The sequence below is a fragment of the Poecile atricapillus genome, chromosome 19 (assembly GCF_030490865.1).
Source record: "Poecile atricapillus isolate bPoeAtr1 chromosome 19, bPoeAtr1.hap1, whole genome shotgun sequence".
Taxonomy (NCBI): domain Eukaryota; kingdom Metazoa; phylum Chordata; class Aves; order Passeriformes; family Paridae; genus Poecile; species Poecile atricapillus.
The window spans coordinates 8891367-8917056 of NC_081267.1; the positions used below are offsets into that span (position 1 = coordinate 8891367).

At 49.6% G+C, this 25690-nt stretch overlaps 1 protein-coding gene and 1 pseudogene across 1 annotated transcript; one reads left to right on the forward strand and one right to left on the reverse strand.

Moving 5' to 3' along the window:
* LOC131586345 (uncharacterized) overlaps positions 1-25690 on the reverse strand; it is a 982094-nt pseudogene that overhangs the window by 11634 nt on the left and 944770 nt on the right.
* On the forward strand, positions 13608-25236 carry LOC131586393 (zinc finger protein 239-like). Its single transcript, XM_058853223.1, has 3 exons — positions 13608-13940; positions 14650-14663; positions 24451-25236. Exons 1-3 carry the CDS (start codon positions 13634-13636, stop codon positions 25234-25236), a joined length of 1107 nt encoding a protein of 368 aa, XP_058709206.1. The 5' UTR covers positions 13608-13633.

Genomic DNA, 25690 nt, shown 5'->3' on the forward strand with positions numbered 1-25690 from the left:
AGAGCCAGTCCAGAGCTCTCCTCAGGCCCCTCTGCAGCTTTGGCCATGTCCATTGACATCTGGCTCCCATGGCCTTACCTGACCCCCTTGCAGTGCCCAGTTCCCTAAGGCAGAAGGGGATCCCAGCACACCATGGAATGGTTCTGATCTGTGCTCCCTTCTAGATTGGTATCGTGGCATGGAGCATCTGCAAGTGCTGGTAAATGGCGATTTGAAGACCTTGCCAGATGCTGGAAGCAAGTTCTCAATGTCCCTTTCTGCACAGAATAATCAGTATCAAGGTGGCAAGAGCTCACTCATGTGCCGTTTCCCTCAAGAGTCTGAAGGTTGATGGATTCTGGAAACCTTGCCCCATTCCCTTCTGGAGCCCTGAGTGATTCCACAGCATCGCTGTCAGTGGGAGGAAGGAGCATTTAGCTGTCAATCTTCTTCCCGTGTGCAGTGCCAGTGTCTCCTTCCGTTTGCTCTGTGCAGCCACGGAGAAGAGCAGAGAGGGAAGGGCTGGGCCCAGAGCTGTGCCCCGGGGCTGTGCCTTGTGTGGCTCCTTTCTGGCCCCAGGGAGCCTGAGATGCTCCCACTCTAGCTGCCAAGCCCTGGCCCTGCCTGGGCCTCAGTTCAGAGCTGCTGGCAGCTCCAGGGAGTCCTTTCTCGCCTGACTGCCATGCAAGGGGCTCCTTCCATCCCATTGTGGGGCCACTGCAGGCACGTGGTCCCCCTGCTCCTGCTCCTGAGTGGAAGGCAGAGATAAGGGAGTGCCTTGGAGGGCAGCAGTCACTCAGGTGCACTCACTGCCGCTCTGGCCTGAAGAAGAATCTTCAGCAGTGTCACAGGAGCTGTTCTGTCCTGACTTTCTTTGCAGATGAACCTGATGATGAAGATGATCTGGATTCCCCGTCCATATCGGTTACTGAGCCTGGTGATGAGGAAGATTATGAGGGTAGGTGAAGACCTTTCCCCCTGGGAGAGCTGCCAGCTCAGAGCCCAAAGCTCGGCCAGGGCGGCATCACTGCAGGTGCCAGGACAGAGCTGTGCACGTGTGTGCCCTCGCTCTGTGTGATCCTCTCACTGCTCCTGTGGCTCAGTGCTGCCTGTGCAGATCAGCAGAGATGAGAGAAGCTTCTGTGGCTGTTGAGTTACAGGTGTGTCTGCAGCAAGGACTTTCCCAGCTCCTGAGCTAAATTCTGCAAGCAAGCCCAGCTCCCATCACTGGGGTGTGTAAGTGCATCCCTGCTGACCCCACAGGCTGAGCACTGGTTCTGTGGGATCCATTCCTGGAAAATGGAAATACTTTATATTATGGTCCCCTGAGAAAGAAGAACAAACCTATAGGAGATACTAATGTAGCAATGGGGGAACTCAAATATCTGGACATAATCCTGAATGATCTGGAGGGACGCCGTGGTGGGTCCATGTCCCTCAGCCTTCTCCTGAGACTCAGCAGCCGGGGGCTTTCCCTGCACATCTGGACACAGTGTACCCAGCACAGCAGGAAGGGATCCATGTCAGCCTCGCTGTCCCGCTGCTGCTTTCATGCCCTGCAGGGCTGTTTCCCAGCCTGGCCTGGCTGCAGATTCTCCCCAGCCTCTGCAGGAAGGCATTTGGCATCAGCTGACAGGGAGCCCAAACTGCAGCACGGGACGTGAACACCCTGAGATCCCCTGAAATTTCCCAGTCTCGGGGTAGATCAGGTGTAGGGGCTGTTTAGAAGAGGGAGGGCCCTGGAGCATTTCCAAAACCCTGGGCATTTTCCTGACCCTTATCCATGTCCTTGACAAGTATTGCCTGGAGAAGACCAGCACAGCACAGAGAAATTGTGCCATTCAAGCTCAGGGGGTTGAGCAGTCTTGTGCCAAGGGGTGGCAAGGTGCCTGCAGGCTCCAGCTCTGGGGGAAACAGAGAACGTCCTGGCTGTATCCAGCGTGCTGCCAGCTCAGCAGTGGAGCACAGCACAGGCTCACGCTGCCCATTGCTCCCACAGATGCAGCTGGCACCACCAGACAAGCTGACAAGATCTGGAGAAGCATGAGAAGAGTTTTTTGCTGGGGAACACAGTGTTTGATTAAGTTAATGGCCATTGTGGCTGGTGGAGCACTTTTCCTGATGATGTGCTGTGCTGGAATCTGGTATTGCCGGAAGAGAAAACGGTGAGTGTTTTGCTGATCTCTGCCTCAATCAGTTTCTTGAAAGGCTGCTCATAGTCAGGAGACATTCCCAGTGAGGCTGCTGTGGACTTGTGGCTTAAGTTCTTGGTTGCCCAAATAACTCTGCTGAGAGTTCTGCAGCTGCCCAGGCCTTTCATTGGCCTCTTAATTGCTGGGCCTTGTCCTGGGGAGCCCGCTGGGGCTGCAGCCAGTGCTGGCTGCCACTGAGGCTGCCTGGCCAAGAGCAGCCCCAGGAGCAGCGGGCAGAGGCAAAGCAAGGTGGGCAGGAGAAAGAGCGGGGATGAGATTGTCCTTGAAAGGCAGAGGTGCTCTGGGGCCCGCTCCTGGCCAGGGACCCTGCCCAGAGCCATCCCCTGCTCTCCAGGGCCTTGAGGGGCAGCTGTCCAGCTGGGCCAAGCTGTGCCAGCAGCTCCAGCCGTGCTGGGGAGCCTTGGCAGCTCTGGGCCCTGCTGTGCAGGAGGGTCCCTGTGTGCCAGCGGCAGCTGGGGGCCTCAGCCACCTCTTCTCTCCACAGGAGCGCCTCTGCAGCTTCAGAAGAGCAGGCAAAGATTTTAGTCCAAGAGAAGCTGACCTGTTATCCTCGCTCTTCACATCTCTCCCCATCTGCTGTGCTGCAGCTGCATCCCCGTCTTGAGGGCATCCCAAGACCCACACCTCTCAAGCGAGACCCTCTGCCCCTGAGTCCCCTGGCCCTGGTCCCTGGCCAGGACTGAAATTGGGCAGCCCCTGTGCACCAGAGCAGGGGTTGGCCCATGTTTTTTGTTCTAATAAAGAGATGGAGCTGTCACCCCAGTGTCTGGCTGGTACCACCAGCAAAGCCCACACAGCACCAGCCCTGGCTGAGCTCCATGTCCAGGAGCAGCCGGGGATGCCCATGGTGTGGGCAGGCAGGAGCCAGGCAGGGGCTGCTGTGACCAGTGTTGGGGCCCCGAGGGGCTGGGGGAGCCCATGCTGAGCGTCCCTGGGCTGTGAGGGCAAATTTCCTTCAGTGGCATCACCTGGGCCTGCACCTCATGAGGCACACAGGGAAAATTTGGGCTCTCTCCTAAGGTGTGCAGGGATCCCCCATGAGGAGTGCAGTGGGGTTAAATTGAGAGGGTTTTTTACTCTTCTCAGCACAGTAAAGGGGACACTCTTGGCCGAGTTTTGCAAAGCTGGGAGGAAGCCTCTTGTGAGCCTTTGGGTCTGGCCTGTGGGCACAGCGGGCAGGTGGAGCCCATCCCTTGAGGTCAGTCCGGGCTGCTCGGGCCGGGCTGGGCTGGGCCAGGTGAGCCGGGCCATTCTCTGGGGCACAGGAGGCACCCGGGGCTGTAACTGAGGCCGTGGCTTCTCAGCCTGAAGGGAGACTGGCTCTGTTGGTTCAGAGGGCACAGCTCAGATCCCAGTTCCCTTTGTAAAGCTGCTGGGGAAGTGTTGAGGGCAGAGAGTTCCAACCCTTCTCACTGGGAAGCTGGGCTGATGCTGTGGGTTTTTTTAATTTTTTTCCCTCTAAATTTGTGTCCTGGCAGAAAGTTAAGTTTGCTTGCTCTCAGTAAGGCCCTTTTCTGCTTGGTGCTATTATAAATGAAATTAAAATAAGACAACAAGAGCTATTAGGTTAACAGCAATTTAATAACAAGGGAAAAAAAAGATACAATTTAGTGAATTGAATAGAAGGATACAATTAAATAAAAGAATACTGTTTAGTTGCTTGAATAGCAATTTGGTATAAAAGGAAAACAATTTAGTAAAAGAGTACAATTTAGTGAATAACTTCAGATACATAGATATATATTTGTGAATATAATTTGCCAGTAATTATGATTAAAGTATAAGCAAAACTGACCAGGGTACAGGGAGGGCTTCTCACCCCACCTCACATACCAAAACAAAGTAATTCAAACTAAAATTATATACTGTATGCTTATACCTATTCATTAATGTTTCCCATAAGTCTCCTCCTATTTCCAATTCATTGATTTAATATCACTATTCTTCATGGCACATGCTTCACTTGTTGCTAGGGGGTCTTCTGTCTTGTTTTGGTGGTTTTTTGGACGAAGGCTTACACTCATCCTCGTTGTCCTCTGGATAACCTTACAGGCTGTGTGTGCGTACTAAGCGTTGGGTTATGTAAGTAAGCATTGTGCCCCACTAATTAGTCTTATATTTTATAATTTTCAGGCCCTATGCCTAAAGTCGTTCCAACTTCATCCATCTCAAGGTCAATTTTGTCTTAGGGCATTTCTTATCTCAAAACTACATTCTGTACCTTAATTTTAACATGTAACATCTGTAGAGGGCTACATCTGCCTTGTAACACCAATTCCCTTGATTGCTCCTAATAATAACTTTCCAAATAGTTACAATTTAGTTAGCACTAATCATTTCCATTTATTACAGGAGGGTGTGAAAACAGGAGCATTGTTTGGTGTGGCCTCCTCTCTGCCTTTCACACCTTTCAGTGCTTTGACCCAGCCAAGAGCTTTCTCCAAGAGTGCAATGAAGCAGCTGTTCCTGCTCCCAGTTCTGGCTTTTCCCAGTCTCTGACCCTGACTGGTTTTGTCCCTCTTGCTGTGCCCTCTGTTCCCCCAGGGGCTGCCCCAGGCTGAGGGATCAGATCCAGGCACTGCTGCTGCTCCCTGGGGACCAGCCCCAGTTTGGTTGTTGCTGTCAGTGCCAGCAGAAGCGGTGGCTGGAGCAGCGGGTGCTGACAGTGCCCCAAGGCCCGGGGCTGGAGGGGTCCCTGGGCTGGGGCTGGGAGGGAGCTGCCCCTTGTTCTCCCTCTGCCTCACGCAGAGCTGGGCCGGGCACAAGTGGGGCAGCAGAGCCAACAGGGAGCCTGCGAGTCTCTTCCAGCCGTGCCTGCTCAGAGTTTGGCCTTGGAGCTTCAGGTGGGCAAAGGCAGCTGCTCTGCTCCCTCTGCGTGTGCCCGTGTTCAGCAGTGCTGCTCCATCAGTCTGTGCCCAGCAACGGGGAAAAGCCTCAGCCCTGCAGGGCCAGGAGCTGCCGGGCTCTGCCTGAGCAGCTCAGCCAGCGGGAAGGGAGCTGCTCCACACGGGAACCAGGAGCAAAGGACATGCCTTTTCTAGGACATGCTTTCTGTAAAAAAAAACCCAAATAAACAAAACAAAAAAACAAAACAAAAAAGAAAACATGAAAAAATATGAAAGATAAAAATTACCCCCAAATGTGTAGTGAAAAATGATCTATAACACTGGAGTAAGAAAGAGGTAACTGATCTTTTGAAAAAGAGAACTCAGCTTTGATTTTAGTTACTGAGTTTGTACATGTGCTAGTGGAAAGTGTTATAAATTCACTCGAGAGAGTGTTAAAGTTTAATAAAGGGAAATTTTATTAATTATAGCAAGCAAGCAATAAGCAAATTACAGCGCTGGACAGCCGGGAAGCGATCCCGCTTTGCCGCGGCCGTGCTTCCGTTTTCTTTGTGTCCCCTTTTAATCAGTCCGGCTCTCCGGGCTCTCCTGTGACGTGTCCTTTCTCGGGTCTTTCTACGCATGCGCCTTCATCGGTCTAGGGGTCCGATCATTCGGTCTTTACCTTATCTTCCTTTAACCTTTCTTCACTGTTCTTTGTAAAGGCTTAGCTCAGTAATTTTTTGGAATTCAAGGAATCTTAGCAAGGCCATGATAAACGTCAGTAGCTATACAAGCATCAGATACTATGCATACGTCAGTAACTATCGTAAGTAAGTAAGGGGTAAGTAACAATCTTGATTTAACAGAACATAACATTACAGAATATCTGCATGTTTAGTCGAACAAAAGGGTCTCTGTTTATCACAATCCCTCCTTTTTCTATTCCCTACTTTTGTTCGTTAAATCTTTGCAATTCTTTTTTTTTAGTTCTAAATAATCCTCGGTTTCTTCCCCATTTAAGGTTTCATATTTGGTTTGTATTAACATAAGATGAGCTGCTTCTAACCTGCTTTTTACGATGTTAATAACTTTATTAAGAATGCAAGGGCCAAAAGTAAGTCCTAAGATTAGTAAAATTAGTGGTCCTGCTATAGTAGATAGTAAAGTTGTTTGCCAGGGAGAATAATTAAACTAGGATTCGTATCAACTCTGTTGCATTTGTTCTTTCTTTCTCTTTTCCAGTTCTTTTTGTGATTTGGCCATGGTTTCTCTTACTATCTCGCTTTTATTTACATATACACAACACTCTTCTTTAAGTGTAGTACACAGGCCCCCTTGTTGTAAAAATAATAAGTTTAATCCTCTTCTATTTTGCAAGACTACTTCAACCAGTGAGTCTAGGGAGTCTGTGAGGTCTTTTATGGATTCATCAATTCTTCTTAAATTTTCATCTACTGAAATTTTAAGCTCTTTAAGCCCCTGGTGTTGATTAACTAAGGATGCTACACCTGTTCCTAATCCAGCTCCTTTTATGCTTAGTAATACGGCTATTGTTAATACTGTGAGGGGTTCTCGTTTTACCAAATGGTGTTCTGAGTTTTGGTATTGTGTATACATATATTCTTCAGAATGATAAATAATTTGGGGAACTATTATAACTTGTATACAAAATTCATAGGTTTCATTAAAGGCTGTTACAGAGACACATGGGGTTACTCCTAAAGTGTTACAAACTCATTTAGTATTAGGTGCTGGAATCAGCTACTGAGCTGGCTTGCGAGGGTCATTAATCTGTATTTTTGTCTGACATAAGTGTTTCTTATCTGGGGGCACATTTCCCACACATTTCCCTTTTCCAGTGACTCTAGATAATGTTATTCCTGGAGTGTTTTCCCTTTCCGATTTCCATAAACAGGCAGCAGGATTAGTGCCATTTACTCTTTTTGGTTCTGCTGTGGAGCCTATGGCCTCATAAAAGGGTGGGTTAATGTTATAGCATAACTAACATTCTCTAGTTAAATTTGGGTGTGTATCATTTAATACTTTAAAGGTAGCTTGCAATATTTTCCAAAGAACTTCATTTCCATATTCTTGGGGTGTTTCTACTGTAGTTGTTACTTGTGTGCTATTTTCTAAATTTTCTGAATAGTTACTCTGATCTCTTACTTTGGGATCTATTACTCCCCACACCACTGGATTTGGTCCAACAGATCTCGAATCATGTGGAACCATTTCTTTCTTTATAAGAATGTGCACTCCCCGATCTTTTCTGGGTTCCCATACCCTGAGACCCCAGGTTCGTCCCAGTAACCACCCAGGGTCTTGGGACTGTGTAATATTGATGTAATGAAATTTACATTCCAGTATATGTTACTTCCCCTGAGGGGCCTATCCAGGCCTTTATACATCCATGTGGACCCTGTTCAACCTTTAGATACTTATCTGGGTTCTGTACTTTCCACCCCATGGAAATTGTTTCACAGCCCCAATATCTACAGTAAAATTCCCCAGGATAATTACAATATCCTCTGCCTGGATTAGAAGCTGGGCACATATATAGTACTCGCCGGAGCGGGATATTACTAGTACTCTTCCATTTAATAAGAGAATCTAGTGTAACTTGAAAGCTAGGGTCTCCAGAGGTGATCTGTGATTGGATAATAGCCTGGTCTTCCCATCGAATTATAGACCAATTAAAGGGTTCGTGAGTCTTACCTATACAAATGTCAAATGTGCTAATTAAGATTGTAAATGTTATTAACTTCTTTAATGAGCATTAGCTTCCCCTGCTATAATAGAGGCTTTTCTTTTGTATAGTGTTAGTTTTGATTTTCTAAAAATTATTTCGCTGGGTTGTATCATTTCCATTCTTGTGGCATTTCCAGGTCTATGACCTTTTGGTCCCATGTATATTGGAGTGTTTCCCTCCACAGTTTATTACTCCTCTGCCTCTCCCATCGTCGACCCGGTTGCCACGGGACACGGGGTGTACCATCTTCTCGGCAGCAAGAGTATTCTTCGGGAGGGAAATTACTCCTTCTCTTATTAATTCTTTGTATGTATTTTTTTCAACTTTTATGCTTTACTAAAGGGGTATTACACCTCAATTCCTGGAGACACTGTCTGCACAACCCAGCTACTATATTTACTATAAAAGGTGCAGGTTCGTTTGGATGGTAATAATACAAGGGGTTAACTCCTCTGGCATAAATAGTCCACCACTCCTCTGATTTTGTCTCAAATTTTTTTTTTTCGCTCGTATTCTAGTTATTAAGGGCCAATCCGTGAGTTTTCTCTGGGCAGTGTAGCAGGATCTACACACCCCTCTTAGTGGGTAGCCTCTATGACAGTGGGTCCACTAATGTTCTTTACATATTATACATTTAAAACAAACAAAAAGATAACAATTCTGACATAAAGTACAGCCTATTCTAACACTTCTATTATATATTTCTTTACTACTAGATGGGGGTATTTTATATTCTATATAAAAATCTTTATGAAACTTTACTATTTATAAGTTTTTAAGCCGGTTAATAGTCCTTGGATGTTACTTTGTTCGGGATATCTTAAGTCTCAGGTTCCCAGCCGGGCTAACCACTTCTCAGTTATTAGTCTTTTGTGGCTTCACAGGTCTCTTTATACGACTGGCATGTGTCCACTCCTTTTCAGCTGTTCGAACTACAGAGTCAGTTGTTAATAACACTTGGTACGGCCTTTTTCACTTCGGTGTTAGGGATTTTCTTTCTAGTGTCTTATCAGCGCTTACTCTCCGGGTTGTACCTGAGAGTGTATGGCAGTTGAAGATAACTCCATTCTCAGTCACTATTAAAAACTCAGAAATCTCAGTTAGAATAAAACAGTATCTTTTGTCACTTGAGGGACGAAGAGGGTTGAAACCAGAAATTGATAGATTGTTAAATAAGGGACTATTAGAACCATGTATGTCACTTTTTAACACACCCATACTGCCAATAAAGAAGCCAGATGGGACTTATCGTTTGGTACAAGATTTTAGAGAAATTAATAAGAATTTAATAAACGTACAGTGGCACGGTTCCCTGAAATAGCAAATTCGTATACATCATTAAGCAAATTGGGACCTGACAGTCTATAGTACAGTGTTATAGATTTAAAGGATACATTTTGGGCCTTGGTCTCATCTCTTGATGAGACTAGTCGAAATTATTTTACATTTGAATGGGAAGATCCAGACACAGAGAGGAAACAACAATTGAGATGGACACTATTGCCCCAGGGATTTACAGAACCTCTCAACTTGCCTGGACAAGCACTAGAACAGATTCTACAGGATTATCAGACAGACCCAGGAGTGACCCTGATACAATACGTGGATGATTTGCTTTTAGCTGGAAAGAGGAGAAAGATGTAAGGAGAGAGAGTATTAAATCGTTAAATTTCCTGGGTTTAAAAGGATTGCAAGTATCTAAGGCAAAGCTCCAATTTGTGGAAAAGAAGTAAAATATTTAGGCCATTACTTTAGAAAAGGGGAAAAAAAATAGACTCTGAAAAAAATACAAGGAATTTTGTCACTACTAATTCCTAAAAATAAAAGACAGATACGTCAAATCTTGGGATTAACAGGGTATCGTAGACAGTGGATTGAAAACTATAGTAGTAAAGTATAATTTTTATATCAAAAATTGACACAGGAGGGAGTAATAAAATGGAGTTTAGAAGATACAGAAAAATTCCGGGAACTACAAGAAAGTTTAATTCATGCTCCTGTCTTGAGTCTCTCAGATTTAAAGAGACCCTTTTACTTGTTTGTAAATGTAGAAAATAGGGTCGCCTCTGGAGTCCTAACTCAGGAGTGGGCAGGGAGGAAGAAGCTAATAGGGTATTTATCAAAGATCTTAGACCTTGTGAGTAAAGGCTGGCCAGCCTGTTTACAAGTAGTAGCAGGATGTACCTTACTGGTAGAAGAAGCTAGCAAAATCACCTTTAATAGCAATTTGAAGATAATGTCCCCTCATAACATTCGGGGTGTGCTACAACAAAAAGTGGAAAAATGGATTTCAGATGCTAGACTTTTAAAACATGAAGGAATTCCAACTGAAGCCCTAAACTTAATATTAAAAACCACAACTGTACAAAACCCGGCTGCCTTTTGTATGGAGAACCTGAAAGTAAATCTTTGACACATGACTGTATAACTACAATTGAGGAACAAACCAAAATTAGACTTGATCTGGAAGAAGAGGAATTAGAAAGCGGAGAAAAGCTGTTTGTGGATGGGTCCTCCAGAGTGATAGAAGGAAAGAGGAAAACAGGCTATGCTATAATAAGAGGACCTGATATTCAAGTTTTAGAATCAGGTCCATTAGACAAATCTTGGTCAGCCCAAGCCTGTGAATTGTATGCAGCATTAAGGGCATTGAAATCACTAGAAGGAAAGGAGGGGACAATATATACAGATTCCAGATATAGTTATGGGGTGGTGCATATGTTTGGTAAACTGTGGGAAGAAAGAGGTTTAATAAACTCTCAAGGGAAAGATTTGGTTCATCAAAAACTTATAATTGCAGTATTAAAGGCCCTGAGAAGGCCCAAGAGGTTAGCAGTGTTTTATTTGAAAGGACACCAGAAGGGAATAGACTTGAGGAGTAGAGGAAATAATGCTGCTGATTAGGAGGCAAAACAGGCGGCATTACAAACAATGGTCATAAAAGAAAAAAAAAGGGAGGGACAGGAAGAAACTTTAGAACATAAGAATAGTGACTTAAGAAGTAGATTTACTGAGGAAGAAAGGCCAAAACTCCCAGAGACAGGAGCAATAGAAAACTCAGAGGGGAGATAGCCTCTCCCAGATGGCCGGGAAGTACTACCAAAAGCCATAGCTCAAAGAATATTAGAAAAATACATCAAAGAACACATTGGGGAGCACAAGGGTTAATAGATTATTTTGCAGCAAAGTATATGAGGTATTCAAAACTTAGCTAAGCAAATTACTAGAAGCTGCCTCCCATGTTTAAAAACAAATAGGAAAAATCTCTGAAAATTACCTTATGGAGGGAGACCCTTAGCAAAAGACCCTTTGCAAATATTCAAATTGACTTCACAGAACTACCAAAGGTAGGAAGATTTAAATACTTCTTGGTCCTAGTGGATCTTAGTAGATCAAAATCCTAGTGGATTTTCTACTCAGGTCTTTGCATAAGCACTTTCCTCTGGGTTAAAGGGGATTCTTTGTTCCCAGGAATTTAATTTTTGTTTAACCCACTCTTCAGTTGATCCAAATATAGGCCAAAATACATTCTTTGAAATTTCTTTCCCTCTCTATATTACTACACAATAATTACTACACAAAATCATTTTTGCCCTATCTTTATTTTCTGTCCCCGGGAAATGTTTCCAATTATCTAGTATAAAACTCAACGGACTATCTTTAGGTATCGGTGGGAGTTTAACAGGTACAGGAGGCTTGCTCTTCCCCTGTCCCATTCCTCCGGAGTGCCTTCAATCACACAATTCCTTTTGCTTCCCCTCGTTCGTACCGCTCTTGCTCGGGGAATCCAGCTGCCGGTTCCCTTCTCAGACACACACACTCACCACACTCCGGGATCCCGACCCCGCCCAGACGGATCCCCGTTATACTCACGCGTCCCACGTCCCGCGTCTTCGTCCGGACTCTGTGCACAGAATTTAAGGGGTCGACCAGTCTCCCTTTTGCTTATTGCCTTAATTTTAGGTTCGTCGGTGCAATTGAGGCAGAAACCGGCCCCCCCGGGCCGCTAAACCTTAGAGCGGGGCGCCCCCCGGAAGTGCCGATCCGTCCTACGAATTGCATCCGAGTCACGGGCACCAAATTGTTATAAATTCACTCGAGAGAGTGTTAAAGTTTAATAAAGGGAAGTTTTATTAATTATAGCAAGCAAGCAATAAGCAAAAGACAGCGCTGGACAGCCGGAAAGCGATCCCGCTTTGCCGCGGCTGTGCTTCCGTTTTTCGTGTGTCTCCTTTTAATCAGTCCAGCTCTCCAGGCTCTCCGGTGACGTGTCCTTCCTCGGGTCTTTCTGCGCATGCTCCTTCATCGGTCTAGGGGTCCGATCGTTCAGTCTTTACTTTATCTTCCTTTAACCTTTCTTCACTGTTCTCTGTAAAGGCTTAGCTCAGTAATTTTTTGGAATGCAAGGAATCTTAGCAAGGACATGATAAACGTCAGTAGCTATACAAGCATCAGTTACTATGCATACGTAAGTAACTATCGTAAGTAAGTAAGGGGTAAATAACAATCTTGATTTTACAGAACATAACATTACAGGGTATCATATCTGCATGTTTAGTCGAACAAAAGGGTCTCTGTTTATCACATTTAAGGCGCGGGGCACGGCAGGAGGTTTGGGCGTGGAACTGTGTTCCGAATGGCTCAAATAGCACGAGGGATTGAGCGGGAGATGGGGTTAGGGAAGAAGTGGAGGAGGGAGGAAGAGGGGGAGCAAGAGGAAGAGGAGGGACGAAGGAGGATCAGGGAAAGGAGAAGGAACCACGAGGTCCAGCACTCCCTCAATTCACAGCCGCCTACCTATGGGATCATCACACCCCATCCCACAGGTGACCGGGGAGGGGGACCTCAGCCAAGATATTTTAGGTGCTCCCTATTTTGGGCTGCTTGAGGGGACGTTTGGAGAATGAAGAAATCCAAACCTGAGCAGAAAATGCCCCTTGGGGGTAAATTGGGGGTCCTGGCATCCCTAAGTGGGGAGCTGGTAACCGGGGGAACTTTTTGGATTCTTGGCACTCCCAGCAGCCTGGGGAGGGCAGGGACCGAGTAGACAGAGGACCCCCAGTGCAAGAGTGACCCCCAGCAGCTGGGACAGAGAGGAACCCCTGAACACCAAAGTGGAGAGACCAGAGATGGGGAACTCCTGGGAGACATTTTCAGGGCTGAATCTTGGTGTTTGGGAGGTTTTTATGGACTCCAGATGCCCGGTGACTTCTGGAGATGGACTTGGGTAGAGGGACCTTCAAACTCAATGTGCTCATCCCCTGTTCGCCCCAAACCAGGATTTCCCATTCCCAAATCTTGTCTGGATGGAGAAGGAGGCTGCGAGGAAGAGGAAGATGCCCCAGGACACCCAGGCAGGTGAGGAGGAAGTCAGTGCCCCTTTCCCCCTCTCTCCTGCTCCATCTGCCAGCCCAGCCTGGCCCCCGGCTGCAGGACAACCCCGCTGCCGACGCCGTCCTGCCGGGGACGCACTGGGGGGATCTCCTTCCCCTTCCCTCTGGCATGGAGACAAATCCCATCCTCTCCTTGTCCTTCCTCCCCCAGACAAGGAGCTGAGGATGGAGACCAGGGAGGAAAGATCCCCACAGCAGAACCTCGTGGAAGAGGCCATTGTGAGCAGCTCCATGGCTGAGGAATGTAATGGGGAGGAAAATCTGCAAAGATCCCGCAGGAGGAGGGGCTCCAAACCCATCCCAGGGTGCTCTGAGGAAGAAAAACCCACCCTGTGCCGGGAAGGCGGCCGGAGATCCAGCCAGGGCTCTGAGCTGGTGGTCCATGAGCAGCTTCAGGATGGGGAGAAGCCCTACAAGTGCTTGGAGTGTGGGAAGAGCTTCAGCCGGAGCAACAGCCTGATCCGCCACCAGATGATCCACACTGGGGAATGGGCCTATCAGTGTGGGGAATGCGGGAAGGGCTTCAGCTTCAACTCCCAGCTCATCATCCACCAGCGCATCCACACTGGGGAGAGGCCCTACGAGTGTCCTGAGTGTGGGAAGAGGTTTCACAGCAGCTCCACTCTCCTCAGGCACCAGCGGATTCACACGGATGAGAGGCCCTTCCACTACCCCGACTGCAGGAGGGGCTTCAAGAAAGACCCCCACCTCATCAGGCACCGGCGCATCCACACTGGGGAGAGGCCCTACGAGTGTCCCCAATGTGGGAAGAGCTTCAGCGAGAGCTGTCACTTGAGCAAACACCAACGGAGGCACCGGTAAGGGAAGCTCTGCAAATGCCCCAAAGTGCAGGATGAGCTTTCTCCACAGCTCCAGCCTCATCCCCCCTTGGAGGACCGACATTGGGAAGAGACCTGGTGATCCATGTTCCCTGTGATCCATGATGGGAAGACACCTGTCCCTTTTCTTGCCCGTGGCAATGACATGATTTGGGATCAAAGAATGTGAGAGTGTGATCATGGCCCATTATATTCAGTCCCACCTCAGGTCACTGCCAGGGGCAGGAAAAGGACTCCCTGTCTCTCACCAGAGAAGGGTGTCCTTTCCTGGCAGGAGGAAATACGTGGCCAGGAAGAGCCGGTCGATGACATTTTAGTTTTCCCTGTAAATAGATTGTCTTATCTTTTCTGTTATCCAAATTGTTTCTGTACCTATTTGTTCCTTATCCCATTGCTGTTCTCAATAAATTGTTTTTATCCCAGCCTGGGATCTTTGCCTTTTCTGCTTTCCATGGGAGGTGGGAGAGAAGCGAGCGGCAGAGCTGTATTAGCAGGAGCAGGAAATTGGGGAATGCCATTCCTGAAGCCCAGCCCATGGAAACCGAGCATCCCAGCTGGTGCCAGGCCTGGTTGCCATGGGCAGCTGCCTTGGGAGCGGGTCCCTGGCTGGGGCTGTGGGAACCTCTTCCCTCTGGTGCCCAGGGACAGGAGTGGAGGGAGCGGCTGGAGCTGAGACGGGCAGGTTTAGGCTGGATGTGAGGAAAAGGTTTTTCCTGTGAGGCTGCTGGGGCACTGAAGAGGCTCCCCAGGGAAGGCTCCCAGCTCCAGGGCTGGCTGAGCTCCAGCAGCGTTTGGCCAGCGCTGCCAGGCCCAGGCTGGGATTGTTGGGGTGTCCTGTGCAGGGCCAGCAGTTGGACTGGAGGATCCCCATGGGTCCCTCCCAACTCAGCCAATTCTGTGGCTCTGTGATCCCATGAGCCTAGGGATGGGACTGCAAATGGTTGCCATGGCAACAGGCTCTGGCTCCAGGCCTGAGCTGGTGTCCATGGCAACCACCCCTGGCATGGGGTCTCCATGGAGCTGCCAAGGGACTGACCATAGCAACAGGGGCTGTGATGGTTGTCATGGAAACAGACCACAGCAGGGAGACAGCTCTGGCCAGGAGCAGCTCCTGAGCACAGCCCAGCAGGGCTGGGGCCCTGCCAGGGCAGCTCAGGGACACCAGCAGGCCCAGACAGAGCTCCCAGGGCAGCTCAGCACTGGCAGGGGCTGTGGGATGTCCCAGAGGGGGCTGTGTCCCAGCAGCACCTCTGTGGCTGTGTCCTGGAGCCCCAGAGCAGCTGTGATGTCAGAAAGGGGCTGTGTGACAGCTCCGAGTGGGTTGTGTGAGGTCACAGATGGGGCTGTGACATCACAGAGTTTGTTGTGTGACGTCACTGTGCAGCTACAGCATCATAGAGGGGACTGTGTGACATCATGGAGAAGGCTGTGACATCATGACATGGCTGTATGACATCATAGCGCCATGGATGACATTGGCGGGCAGCAAAGAGCGGCGCCAATGGCGGGGCCGGAGGCGGCTCTGGGGGCGGGGCCGGGGCTGTGGGCGGGGCCGCAGCGGAGCAGCGCGATGGCTCCAGCGCTGGGGCCGGGGGCGCTCCCGGGGGGCGGCGAGAGGTGAGGGGGACCCCCGGCACCGGGACTCTTTGATCGCCCATTCCGGAGCGCCGAGGGGCCCCTAAACCCCCATTCCTGGGCGCCGCCATCCCACCGAACCCCCATTCCCGGCCGTGGGTCCCACCCTGCACCCCCTTATCCGGCACCAGGAACGCCTGCACCCCTTTCCCGGCCATCCCGCCTCTCGCAGCCCCCAGAGCCCCCTTCGCCTTGATCCATTTACCCCCCGGACCCCTATTCCTGCCTCTCCCTGCACCCAGCCCCTCCTGTCCTCAGCACTGAGGACACCCGGGACCCCTATTCCCAGCCATCCCGGCTTTCCCTGCCCTGTCCGGGCAATGGGGACACCGGGGACCCTTGGAGCTCCCTTTCCTGGGTACAGGAACGCCCTGAACTCCAGCCATGCCACATCTAGCCAGCCCCAGCCTCCCCTCTTGTCAGTCCTGGCATCCCCAAATGCCCTTCCCGGCTCTCCCCGTTCCCCTTTTCCTTCAGCTGTGACCCCCCCAATCCCAAATCTCCAAATGTCCCCCCAGTTCTCCTCTCCCTGCGTTCCCTGCACGCGGCGCTGTCGGAGCCTGGCCCGGGCTTCCCGCAGTCCATGTCCATGGGGTCCCTGGCTGGGATCCCCTTCCAGCGCCGCCGCAGCGAGCGGGGCCGGGCGGAGCCGCAGCCCCGGGGATGGCGGCCGGAACCGAGCCGGGATCTTGGGATAGCCAGGGCTGGGATATTGGGATAGCCAGGGCTGGGATATTGGGATAGCCAGTGCTGGGATATTGGGATAGCCAGAGCTGGGATCTTGGGATAGCCAGAGCTGGGATATTGGGATAGCCAGAGCTGGGATATTGGGATAACCAGGGCTGGGATCTTGGGATAGCCAGGGCTGGGATATTGGGATAGCCAGTGCTGGTACATTGGGATATCCAGGGCTGGGATCTTGGGATAGCCAGGGCTGGGATCTTGGGATAGCCAGGGCTGGGATCTTGGGATAGCCAGGGCTGGGATATTGGGATAGCCAGAGCAGCGATATTGGGATAGCCAGGGCTGGGATATTGGGATAGCCAGGGCTGGGATATTGGGATAGCCAGGACTGGGATATTGGGATAGCCAGGGCTGGGATATTGGGATAGCCAGGGCTGGGATATTGGGATAGCCAGGGCTGGGATACTGGGATAGCCAGGGCTGGGATATTGGGACAGCCAGGGCTGGGATATTGGGATAGCCAGAGCTGGGATATTGGGATAGCCAGGACTGGGATATTGGGATAGCCAGGGCTGGGATACTGGGATAGCCAGGGCTGGGATATTGGGATAGCCAGAGCTGGGATATTGGGATAGCCAGAACTGGGATATTGGGATAGCCAGGGCTGGGATATTGGGACAGCCAGGGCTGGGATATTGGGATAGCCAGGGCTGGAATATTGGGATAGCCAGGACTGGGATATTGGGATAGCCAGGACTGGGATATTGGGATAGCCAGGGCTGGGATATTGGGATAGCCAGGGCTGGGATATTGGGATAGCCAGAGCTGGGATATTGGGATAGCCAGAACTGGGATATTGGGATAGCCAGGGCTGGGATATTGGGACAGCCAGGGCTGGGATATTGGGATAGCCAGAGCTGGGATATTGGGATAGCCAGGACTGGGATATTGGGATAGCCAGGGCTGGGATATTGGGACAGCCAGGGCTGGGATATTGGGATAGCCAGGGCTGGAATATTGGGATAGCCAGAGCTGGGATATTGGGATAGCCAGGACTGGGATATTGGGATAGCCAGGGCTGGGATATTGGGATAGCCAGAGCTGGGATATTGGGATAGCCAGGGTTGGGATACTGGGATAGCCAGAGCTGGGATATTGGGATAGCCAGAGCTGGGATATTCGGATAGCCAGAGCCGGCACAAGGAGCGGCACCGGCACGGGGCCAGCGGGGAGCTGCAGATGCTGCAGCAGCGGCACAGCCAGAGCGGGGCTGAGCGGGGGGAGCCGGGGCTGGGGGATCTGTGGGGCTGCGATGGCAACTGTGGCACCGCCATGGGGATCCCTGAGATCCAGGCTGAGGGATTAACAAATTCCCTGGCTCACAGCTGCAGGGAATGTCTCCGGAAATATGTCAGATATGGGCGGAAGGTGCTGGAGTGTAAAGGTGGGGAGGGCAGAATTCCCATGGGAATATGGGAATGGGAATGTGGGATTTGGGAGGGCAAATCCATGGATGGGAAATCCATGGAAATTCCATGGATGGATCTCAGACATCCCATTCCCATGGGACGTCCAAGGATGGATCCCACTGCTGTCCCATTCCCATGGGAATTCTGTAGATGGATCTCACTGCCATGCCATTCCCATGGAATTCCATGGGCAGATCTCCCCATCCCGCAGCCATGGCAGCTCCAATCCGGTTCCCCCCCAATCGCATCCTGGGGGTTGCCCTGTTCCTTTCCCTCCCCACCCCCCCACAAGACTCCTGGGGGTCCCCCCATGACCCAATCCGGTTCCCCCCAAAATTCTTCCTGGGTCCCCCATCATCCCCCTATAACAGGAATTCCTGGGAGTCCCCCCGTGTCCCCTCCCCCAGGACTTTGGGGGTCCCACCCGTCCTGTCCGTGCACCCCCAGATTTCTTCCACAACCCCCCTGTGATGGTGGAGGGTGGGGGCCGAGTGCTGGTGCCCCCCTGCCTGCAGCAGATCCAGCGGTGAGGGCAGTTCAGGGGGTCCCTCAGCATTTGGGGTCCCTGGGATTTGGGGTAACCCCCCCGGGTCCCCCAGGATCTCCCTGAACACGCTGACGCTGCCCGTGCGCAGTGAGAAGGTTCAAACCTGGCACGGGGTCCCCAGCACTGCCACCCACATTGCCCAGGTACCCCCAAACCTGCCGAGAACCCCCAAACCCCCCAGGACACCCCAACCTCCCCGGGATCCCAAACACAGCCCTGGATGCTCCGAAAACTCCCCAAAACTGCAAAACCCCATACAGACATTGAGAAGGTTCATACCTGGCATGGGGTCCCCATCTCCATCACCAGCAGGTTCCCCAAAACCACCCACCCCTAAAAATGTCACTTAAAGCCGTCATGATCCCCCCCTCAAAAGGGGTTTGTGGAGCTGCGGCCGCACAAACACCCTAAAATGGGGAGGAAAAAACACCCCTGTAGTGGTGGGATCCCCCCGAAAATACCTCAGAAAGATAAAAACTTCTCTTGAGAGGGGCCTGAAGACCCTGAAAGGCCCTGGAAGAGGGACAAGATCCCCTCCTCTGCTGGGGCCTCCCCGAGCCGGGAACTCTCCCGTTCCTGCACTCGGGGGAGCCCCGAACGACGGCGGCTCCTGGGCTGAGCCCCCCCTCAGCCGGGGCTGCGGGGGGAACTGGGGGGGCTGGGACGGGGCTTGGGGGTCCTGGGGTGAACTGGGGGACCCTCAGTGCTCCCACCTCCCCCTGTTCCCCTGTCCCGCCCCGTTCCCATTGTTCCCCCAAACCTCCGCTGCCCCCAGCTCGGTTTGGGGGGGACCCAGCCCTTTCCCATCGTGTCCCGGCCCGGCCCCGCTCACCCGAGGGCTCCGAACCACGCCCAGGGACAGAGGAGGGACAGAGGAGGAGGAAGAGGAGGGACAGAGGAGGAGGAAGAGGAGGAGCAGGAGGAGGAAGAGCTGGAGCAGGCAGAGGAGGTTCCACGTGCGCTCCCCGCTCTCTGGATCTGCAGCTCCTTCGGGACCATCGCCCCCCATCCCGCAGGTGCCCGGGGAGGGGGAGCTCGCCCCAAATACCCCGGGGCTCCCTGGGTTTGGGGTTTTTGGGGGGGATGTTTGGGGATGGCAGGGCTCCAGAGCCGAGCCGCAGATGCCCCTCGGGGGGACCCCGGGAGGTGTTTTTGGGGGGTCCCGGTGGCGGCAGAGCCCCGGCAAAGGGGCCGGGGGGATGCGGGTCCGGCATGGCCGGGAAAGGGGTTCGGGGCTCCCGGTGCCGGCAGTGGCTGCTCCCAGCATGAGCTTAGTTTCTCCCCCCGTGTGGTTTCAGTTTCCTCGGCAGCAGGATGAGCCCAGTCTCTCCCAATCCTTCCCTATTAGGGTCCAGCTTGTCTCCATTTTTCCCAAATGTTATCCCCATTTTCCCACAATTTTATCCCATTTATCTCAAATTTTCCCCGTTTTTATCCCGTTTTTATCCCATTTTTTCCATTTTTCCTCATTTTATCTCGTTTTCATATATTTTTTCCCCATTATTATCCTATTTTTTTTTATTTTTCCCTAATTTTCACCCATTTTTCTCTTTTTTTCCTCTATTTACTCCCTTTTAAACTCATTTTCCTTAATTTTTTTCTTAATTTTTCTGATTTTTTTCCTATTTTTTCTTGCATTTTTACTCAATTTTTTCTCCATGTTGTCCTAATTTTTCCCAATTTTTTTTCCCATTTTTAATCTATTTTTTCCCCATTTCCCCATTTTACCTTCTTTTTGTTCTATTTTTCCCCGGTTTGTTCCCCATGTTCTCTCCTGTTTTCCCCATTTTCTTCCATTTTTCTCCCACTTTCACTTCATTTTTACCATTTTTATTCCCATTTTCCCTTCATTTTTCTCCCAGTTTCCCTCATTTTTTCCCCCCATTTTTTTCCTGGCTTTATCTCATTTTTCCATCATTTTATGCCCATCTTCCATTCCTTTCTCCCATTTTTCTCAATTTTTCCTCCATTTCCATCCCATTTGTCCTTATTTTTATCCCATTTTTTCTCTATTTTTTCCCATTTTGGCTCCAATTTCCCCCATTTTTACTCCATTTCCATCCTATTTTTCCCTATTTCCCCCTAATCTTCCCCATTTAATTATTCCAAAAAATTAATATTTTGGGGGGGAAAAATAGAAATTTTGGTGGGAAAAAAGGGTGCTTTGGGGGCAAAACTCCATCAATTTGAATCACAGCTTTCCCATGATTTTTCCATGATTTTTCCATGATTTCTAGCCGGAAGGAGGAGTGGGATTCAGCCGAACATTGTGGAAGCTGGAATAGGACCAGGCCATCTACCTTCCCAAAAATCTTGACCAGCTCATCTGCAATTCCACCTTTCCCCACTCCCTGTATCCCAGGCCTGGAAATTCTTCTACAACCTCCCAGGTAGGCAATTCCCAAAATTCCACGGAAAAATGGGATGGGGGAATTTCATCCTGGTTTTTTCCTGATTTTTTTCTCTTTTTCTTTTTTTTTTTCTTAATTTTCCTGATTTTTCCCTCATTTTTTCCCTGATTTTTTCCCTGTTTTTCCCCCATTTTTTTCCTGATTTTTTTTCCTGATTTTTCCCTCTTCTTTTCCCAAAATTTTTTGTCTTTTCCCCAACTTTTTCTCAAATTTTTCCATAATTTTTCTGGTTTTTCCCATTTTTTCCTGATTTTTTCCCATTTTTTTTCCTGATTTTCCCCCAGTTTTTTTCAGGTTTTTTTCTGATTTTTTTTCCCTGATTTCTTCCAGGTTTTATTCCCTTTTTCTTATTTTTTTCTTCATTTTTCACATTTTTGTTCACATATTTTTCAAATTTTTTTTCCTGATTTTTCCCTCTGATTTGTCTAAATACTTCCCTTTTTTTTCTATTTTTTCCTGATTTTTTTCCTGTTTGTTTCCTTGATATTTCCTAGTTTTTTCCCAATTTTTTTCCCAATTTTCCAAAGTTTTTTCCCCACTTTCTTTTCTTCATTTTTTTTTCTTTTTTTCCTTGATTTTTCCCATTTTTTTCCTAGTCTTCTTCCTCTTTCTTTTCCTGATTTTTCCCTGTTTTTTCCCAATTTTTTTCCTAAATTTTTTTCTTGCTTTTCCCCCACTTTTTCCTGATTTTTCCCTCTTCTTTTCGCAATTTCTTCCTGGTTATTCCCCATTTTTTTTTCACAATTTGTCCCTGATTTTTCCCTGTATTTCCTAATTTTTTTACTGATTTTTCCTGATTTTTCCAGGTTTCTTCCCTCTCTTTTCTCGATTTTACCCAATTTTTTCTCAATATTTTTCCAGATTTTCCCCATTATTTCCTGATTTTTATTGATTTTTTTAATGATTTTTTAATGATTTTTTTCATGATTTTTTTATTTTTCTGATTTTTTTTTTTTAATTTTTTCCCATTATTTTCTTAAACTTTTCCTTGATTTTTGTGCTTTTTCCTGTTTTAATCCCATTTTTTTTCCTGATTTTTCCCTTTTCCTTTCCCTAATCTTTCTGGTTTTCCCCAATTCTTTCCTGATTTTTTTCATTATTTTTTTCTGACTTTTCCAGATTTTTTTATCATTTTCCTGTTTGTTTCCCTGATTTTCTTTTTTTTCCACATTTTTTCTCTGATTTTTTCCAAATTATTTTCCTTATTTTTTTGCAATTTTTTCTCAAATATTTCTGTTTTTTCCTTCATTTTTCCAATATTTTTCCAATATTTTTTCCTGATTTTTCCCAGGGTCTTTTTGGCTTTTTTTTCCTGATATTTTCCCTGATTTCTCACAATTTTTTTCATGTATTTCCCATTTTTTCCTGATTCTTCTCTCTTCCTATCCCAAATTTTTTCTAGCTTTTTCCCAATTTCTTCTCAAATTTCCCTAGTTTTTACCTGATTTTTCCTGGTTTTTTTCCTATTACTTTTCAGATTTTATTCCTCTTTCTTTTCTGGATTTTCCCGAATTTTTCCAAGTTCTTTCCCAGTTTTTTTCCTGATTTGCTCAATATTCTTTCCAATTTTTCCTGGTTTTTCATGATTTTTCCCCATTTTTTCTGATTTTCCCCAATTTTTTTCAAATTTTCCCATTTTTCCCAAATTTTTCCCAATTTTTTCCTGATTTTTCCCAAATTTTTTTGGATTTCACCCTGATATTTTTGTAGTTTTTCCCTGAATTTTCCCTTCCATTTTCCTTGAATTTATCCTGGGGTTTTTTTCCATTTTTTCCCCAATTTTCCAGTTTCCTTCACACTCCCAGTCTCATCCCAGTCACAATCTAATCCCAGTAACTCCCAGTCTGATCCTAGTCGCTTACAGTCTAATTCCAGTCACTCCCAGTATGAGGCCAGTGGCCCCAGTTGCTCCCTGTCAGTGCCAGTATGACCCCAGTAACCTCCAGTGTGATCCCTGGGACTCCCTGCCTCTCCCAGTATATCCCAGTCAGCCCCAGCACGCTCCCAGTCATTCCCAGCTCCTCCCAGTTGCTTTCAGCATGATTCCAGTTGCTCACAGCCACTCCCAGTCAATCCCAGTATGATTCCAGTCACCCTCAGTGGGATCCCAGTCTCAGCCAGCATGGACCCAGCTGCTCCCAGTATGATCCCAGTATGATGTCAGTACACAGCCAGTGCAATCTCAGCCACTGCCAGGATGATCCCAGTACAAACCAGTCCCTGCCAGTGCTGCCACTCCTGGGATCCCCCAGCCCTCTCTGTGTTCCCCCCTCCCGCATCTCCCCAGAGGAGCCCCAAGGGCTGGCAGTCCCCAGCCAGGGTCCCCAGCCAGCCCCAGGTTGGATCTGCAGCCCCCAATTTTCCCAGTTTCCCTCTCCTTTTCCCCATGCCGGGTTCCCCCCGTCCCCAGTGGGTGGGAGCAGCGGAGAGCCCCGCGCTGCCCATCCCGACCTGTCCCGGCTCCATCCCCGCTCCTGCCGTGGGCTGTGAGGGGTTTGGGAACGGGGCACCGAGGGTGTCACTGCTCCTGGAGGAGGAGGAGGAGGGATGGAAGAGGAGGGATGAAGAAGGGGAGACAGAAGGGACAGGAGTAGGAGAAGGAGGTGGGGTTAGGGAGGAAGCGGAGGAGGAAGGATGGAAGGGAAGGAGAGGGAGGAAGAGGAGGGACAAATGAGGATCAGGGAAGGGAGAAGGAACCACGAGGTCCAGCACTCCCTGAATTCACAGCCCCTCACCCGTGGGATCATCATCCCCCATCCCACACGTGCCTGGGGAGGGGGAGCTCAGCCCGGATATCCTCGTGCATCCCTGGGTTGGGTTTTTTTGGGGGGGATGTTTGGAGAATGAAGAACTCCAAACCTGAGCAGCAAATGCCCTTTGGGGGGACCGTGGGGAGTCCCAGCATCCCTTATTGAGGAGATGGAAAAGGGGAGAACTTTTCAGATTCCTGGCACTCCCAGCAGCCTGAGGAGGCCAGAGATCAAGTAGCCAGGGGACCCCCTGTACAAGTGTGACCGTGAGCAGCTGGAACAGGGTGGAACCCCTGAACAGCAAAGGGGAGAGACCAGAGATGGGGAACTCCTGGGAGGCATTTTCATGGCTGAATCTTGGTGTTTGGGAGGTTTTTATGGATGGCTGGTGACTTCTAGAGATGGACTTGGGCAGAACAAACCCCCTAACCCAATGTGCTTGTGAATTGTATTTTTCCCCAAACCAGGATTTCTCATTCCCAAATCTTGGCCAGATGGAGAAGGAGGCTGTGAGGAAGAGGAAGATGCCCCAGGACACCCAGGCAGGTGAGGAGGAAGTCAGTGCCCCTTTCCCCCTCTCTCCTGCTCCATCTCCCAGCCCAGCCTGGCCCCCGGCTGCAGGACAACCCCGCTGCCGACGCCATCCGGCCGGGGACGCACTGGGGGGATCTCCTTCCCCTTCCCTCTGGCACGGAGGCAAATCCCATCCTCTCCTTGTCCTTCCTCCCCCAGACAAGGAGCTGAGGATGGAGACCAGGGAGGACAAATCCCCACAGCAGAACCTCATGGAAGAGGCCGTTTTGAGCAGCTCCACGGTGCAGGAATGTAATGGGGAGGAAAAGCTTCAGAGATCCCGCAGGAGGAGGGGCTCCAAACCCATTCCAGGGTGCTCTGAGGAGGAAAGACCCACCCTGTGCCGGGAAGGCGGCCGGAGATCCAGCCAGGGCTCTGAGCTGGTGGTCCATGAGCAGCTTCAGGATGGGGAGAAGCCCTACAAGTGCTTGGAGTGTGGGAAGAGCTTCAGCCAGAGCAACAGCCTGATCCGCCACCAGATGATCCACACTGGGGAATGGCCCTACGAGTGTGGGGAATGTGGGAAGGGCTTCAGGTGCAAATCCAACCTCATCATCCACCAGCGCATCCACACTGGGGAGAGGCCCTACGAGTGTCCTGAGTGTGGGAAGAGGTTTCAGAGGAGCTCCACTCTCCTCAGGCACCAGCAGATTCACACGGATGAGAGGCCCTTCCTCTGCCCCGACTGTGGGGAGGGCTTCAAGCAAAACTCCCACCTCATCACCCACCGGCGCATCCACACTGGGGAGAGGCCCTACGAATGTGGGGAATGTGGAAAGTGCTTCACTCAGAGCTCCAGCCTGATCCTCCACCAGAGGATCCACACCGGGGAACGTCCCTACAAGTGTGGGGAATGTGGGATGACCTTCAGCCAGAGGTGCCAATTTACCATCCACCAGATGATCCACACTGGGGAGAGGCCCTACGAGTGTCCCGAGTGTGGGAGGAGGTTTCAGAGGAGCTCCACTCTCCTCGTGCACCAGCGGATTCACACGGATGAGAGGCCCTTCCGCTGTCCTGACTGCGGGGAGGGCTTCAAGCGAAACTCCACCCTCATCACCCACCGGCGCATCCACACTGGGGAGAGGCCCTACGAGTGTGGGGAATGTGGGAAGAGCTTCATCCAGAAATCTCACTTGACCCAACACCAACAAAAGCACCACTAAGGGGAGCCCTGTGAGTGCCCCAAGTGCAGGAAGAGCTTCGTGTGCTGCCCCAGCTCCATCCTCCATCAGAGGACCCACGTTGTGCAGAGCCCTGATGACCCACGTTCCCAGTGATCTGTGTTGGGAACACACTGGGCTGGTGGTCATTCTGCTTTGGTTCTATCTTTTGATTCATCTTCATCCCTTTAAAACAGACAAAATTGGAATAAAAGTCTAGAAATTCATGAAAGGCATCTAAAACTTCAAATTTACTAATGCTTCAAGGGAATCTGGGAGATACTTGGGAGTATTTGGGGGTTGTGGGGTTTTTTGGTGGAATTGTCTCCATTTCTTGGCACTCAAAGAGACGAGAGAGTTCAATCTGTCACCTCAAAACCACTCAGTGCCATTGATAACTACTCAATTTCACCAAAATTACTGCATTCCACAGCCCCTCAGGGTGTGATGCCTCAAG

Bases quoted from the DNA above. Each gene is read 5' to 3' on its own strand.
- LOC131586393 (XM_058853223.1), top strand. From the start codon at position 13,634: ATGATCCACACTGGGGAATGGGCCTATCAGTGTGGGGAATGCGGGAAG.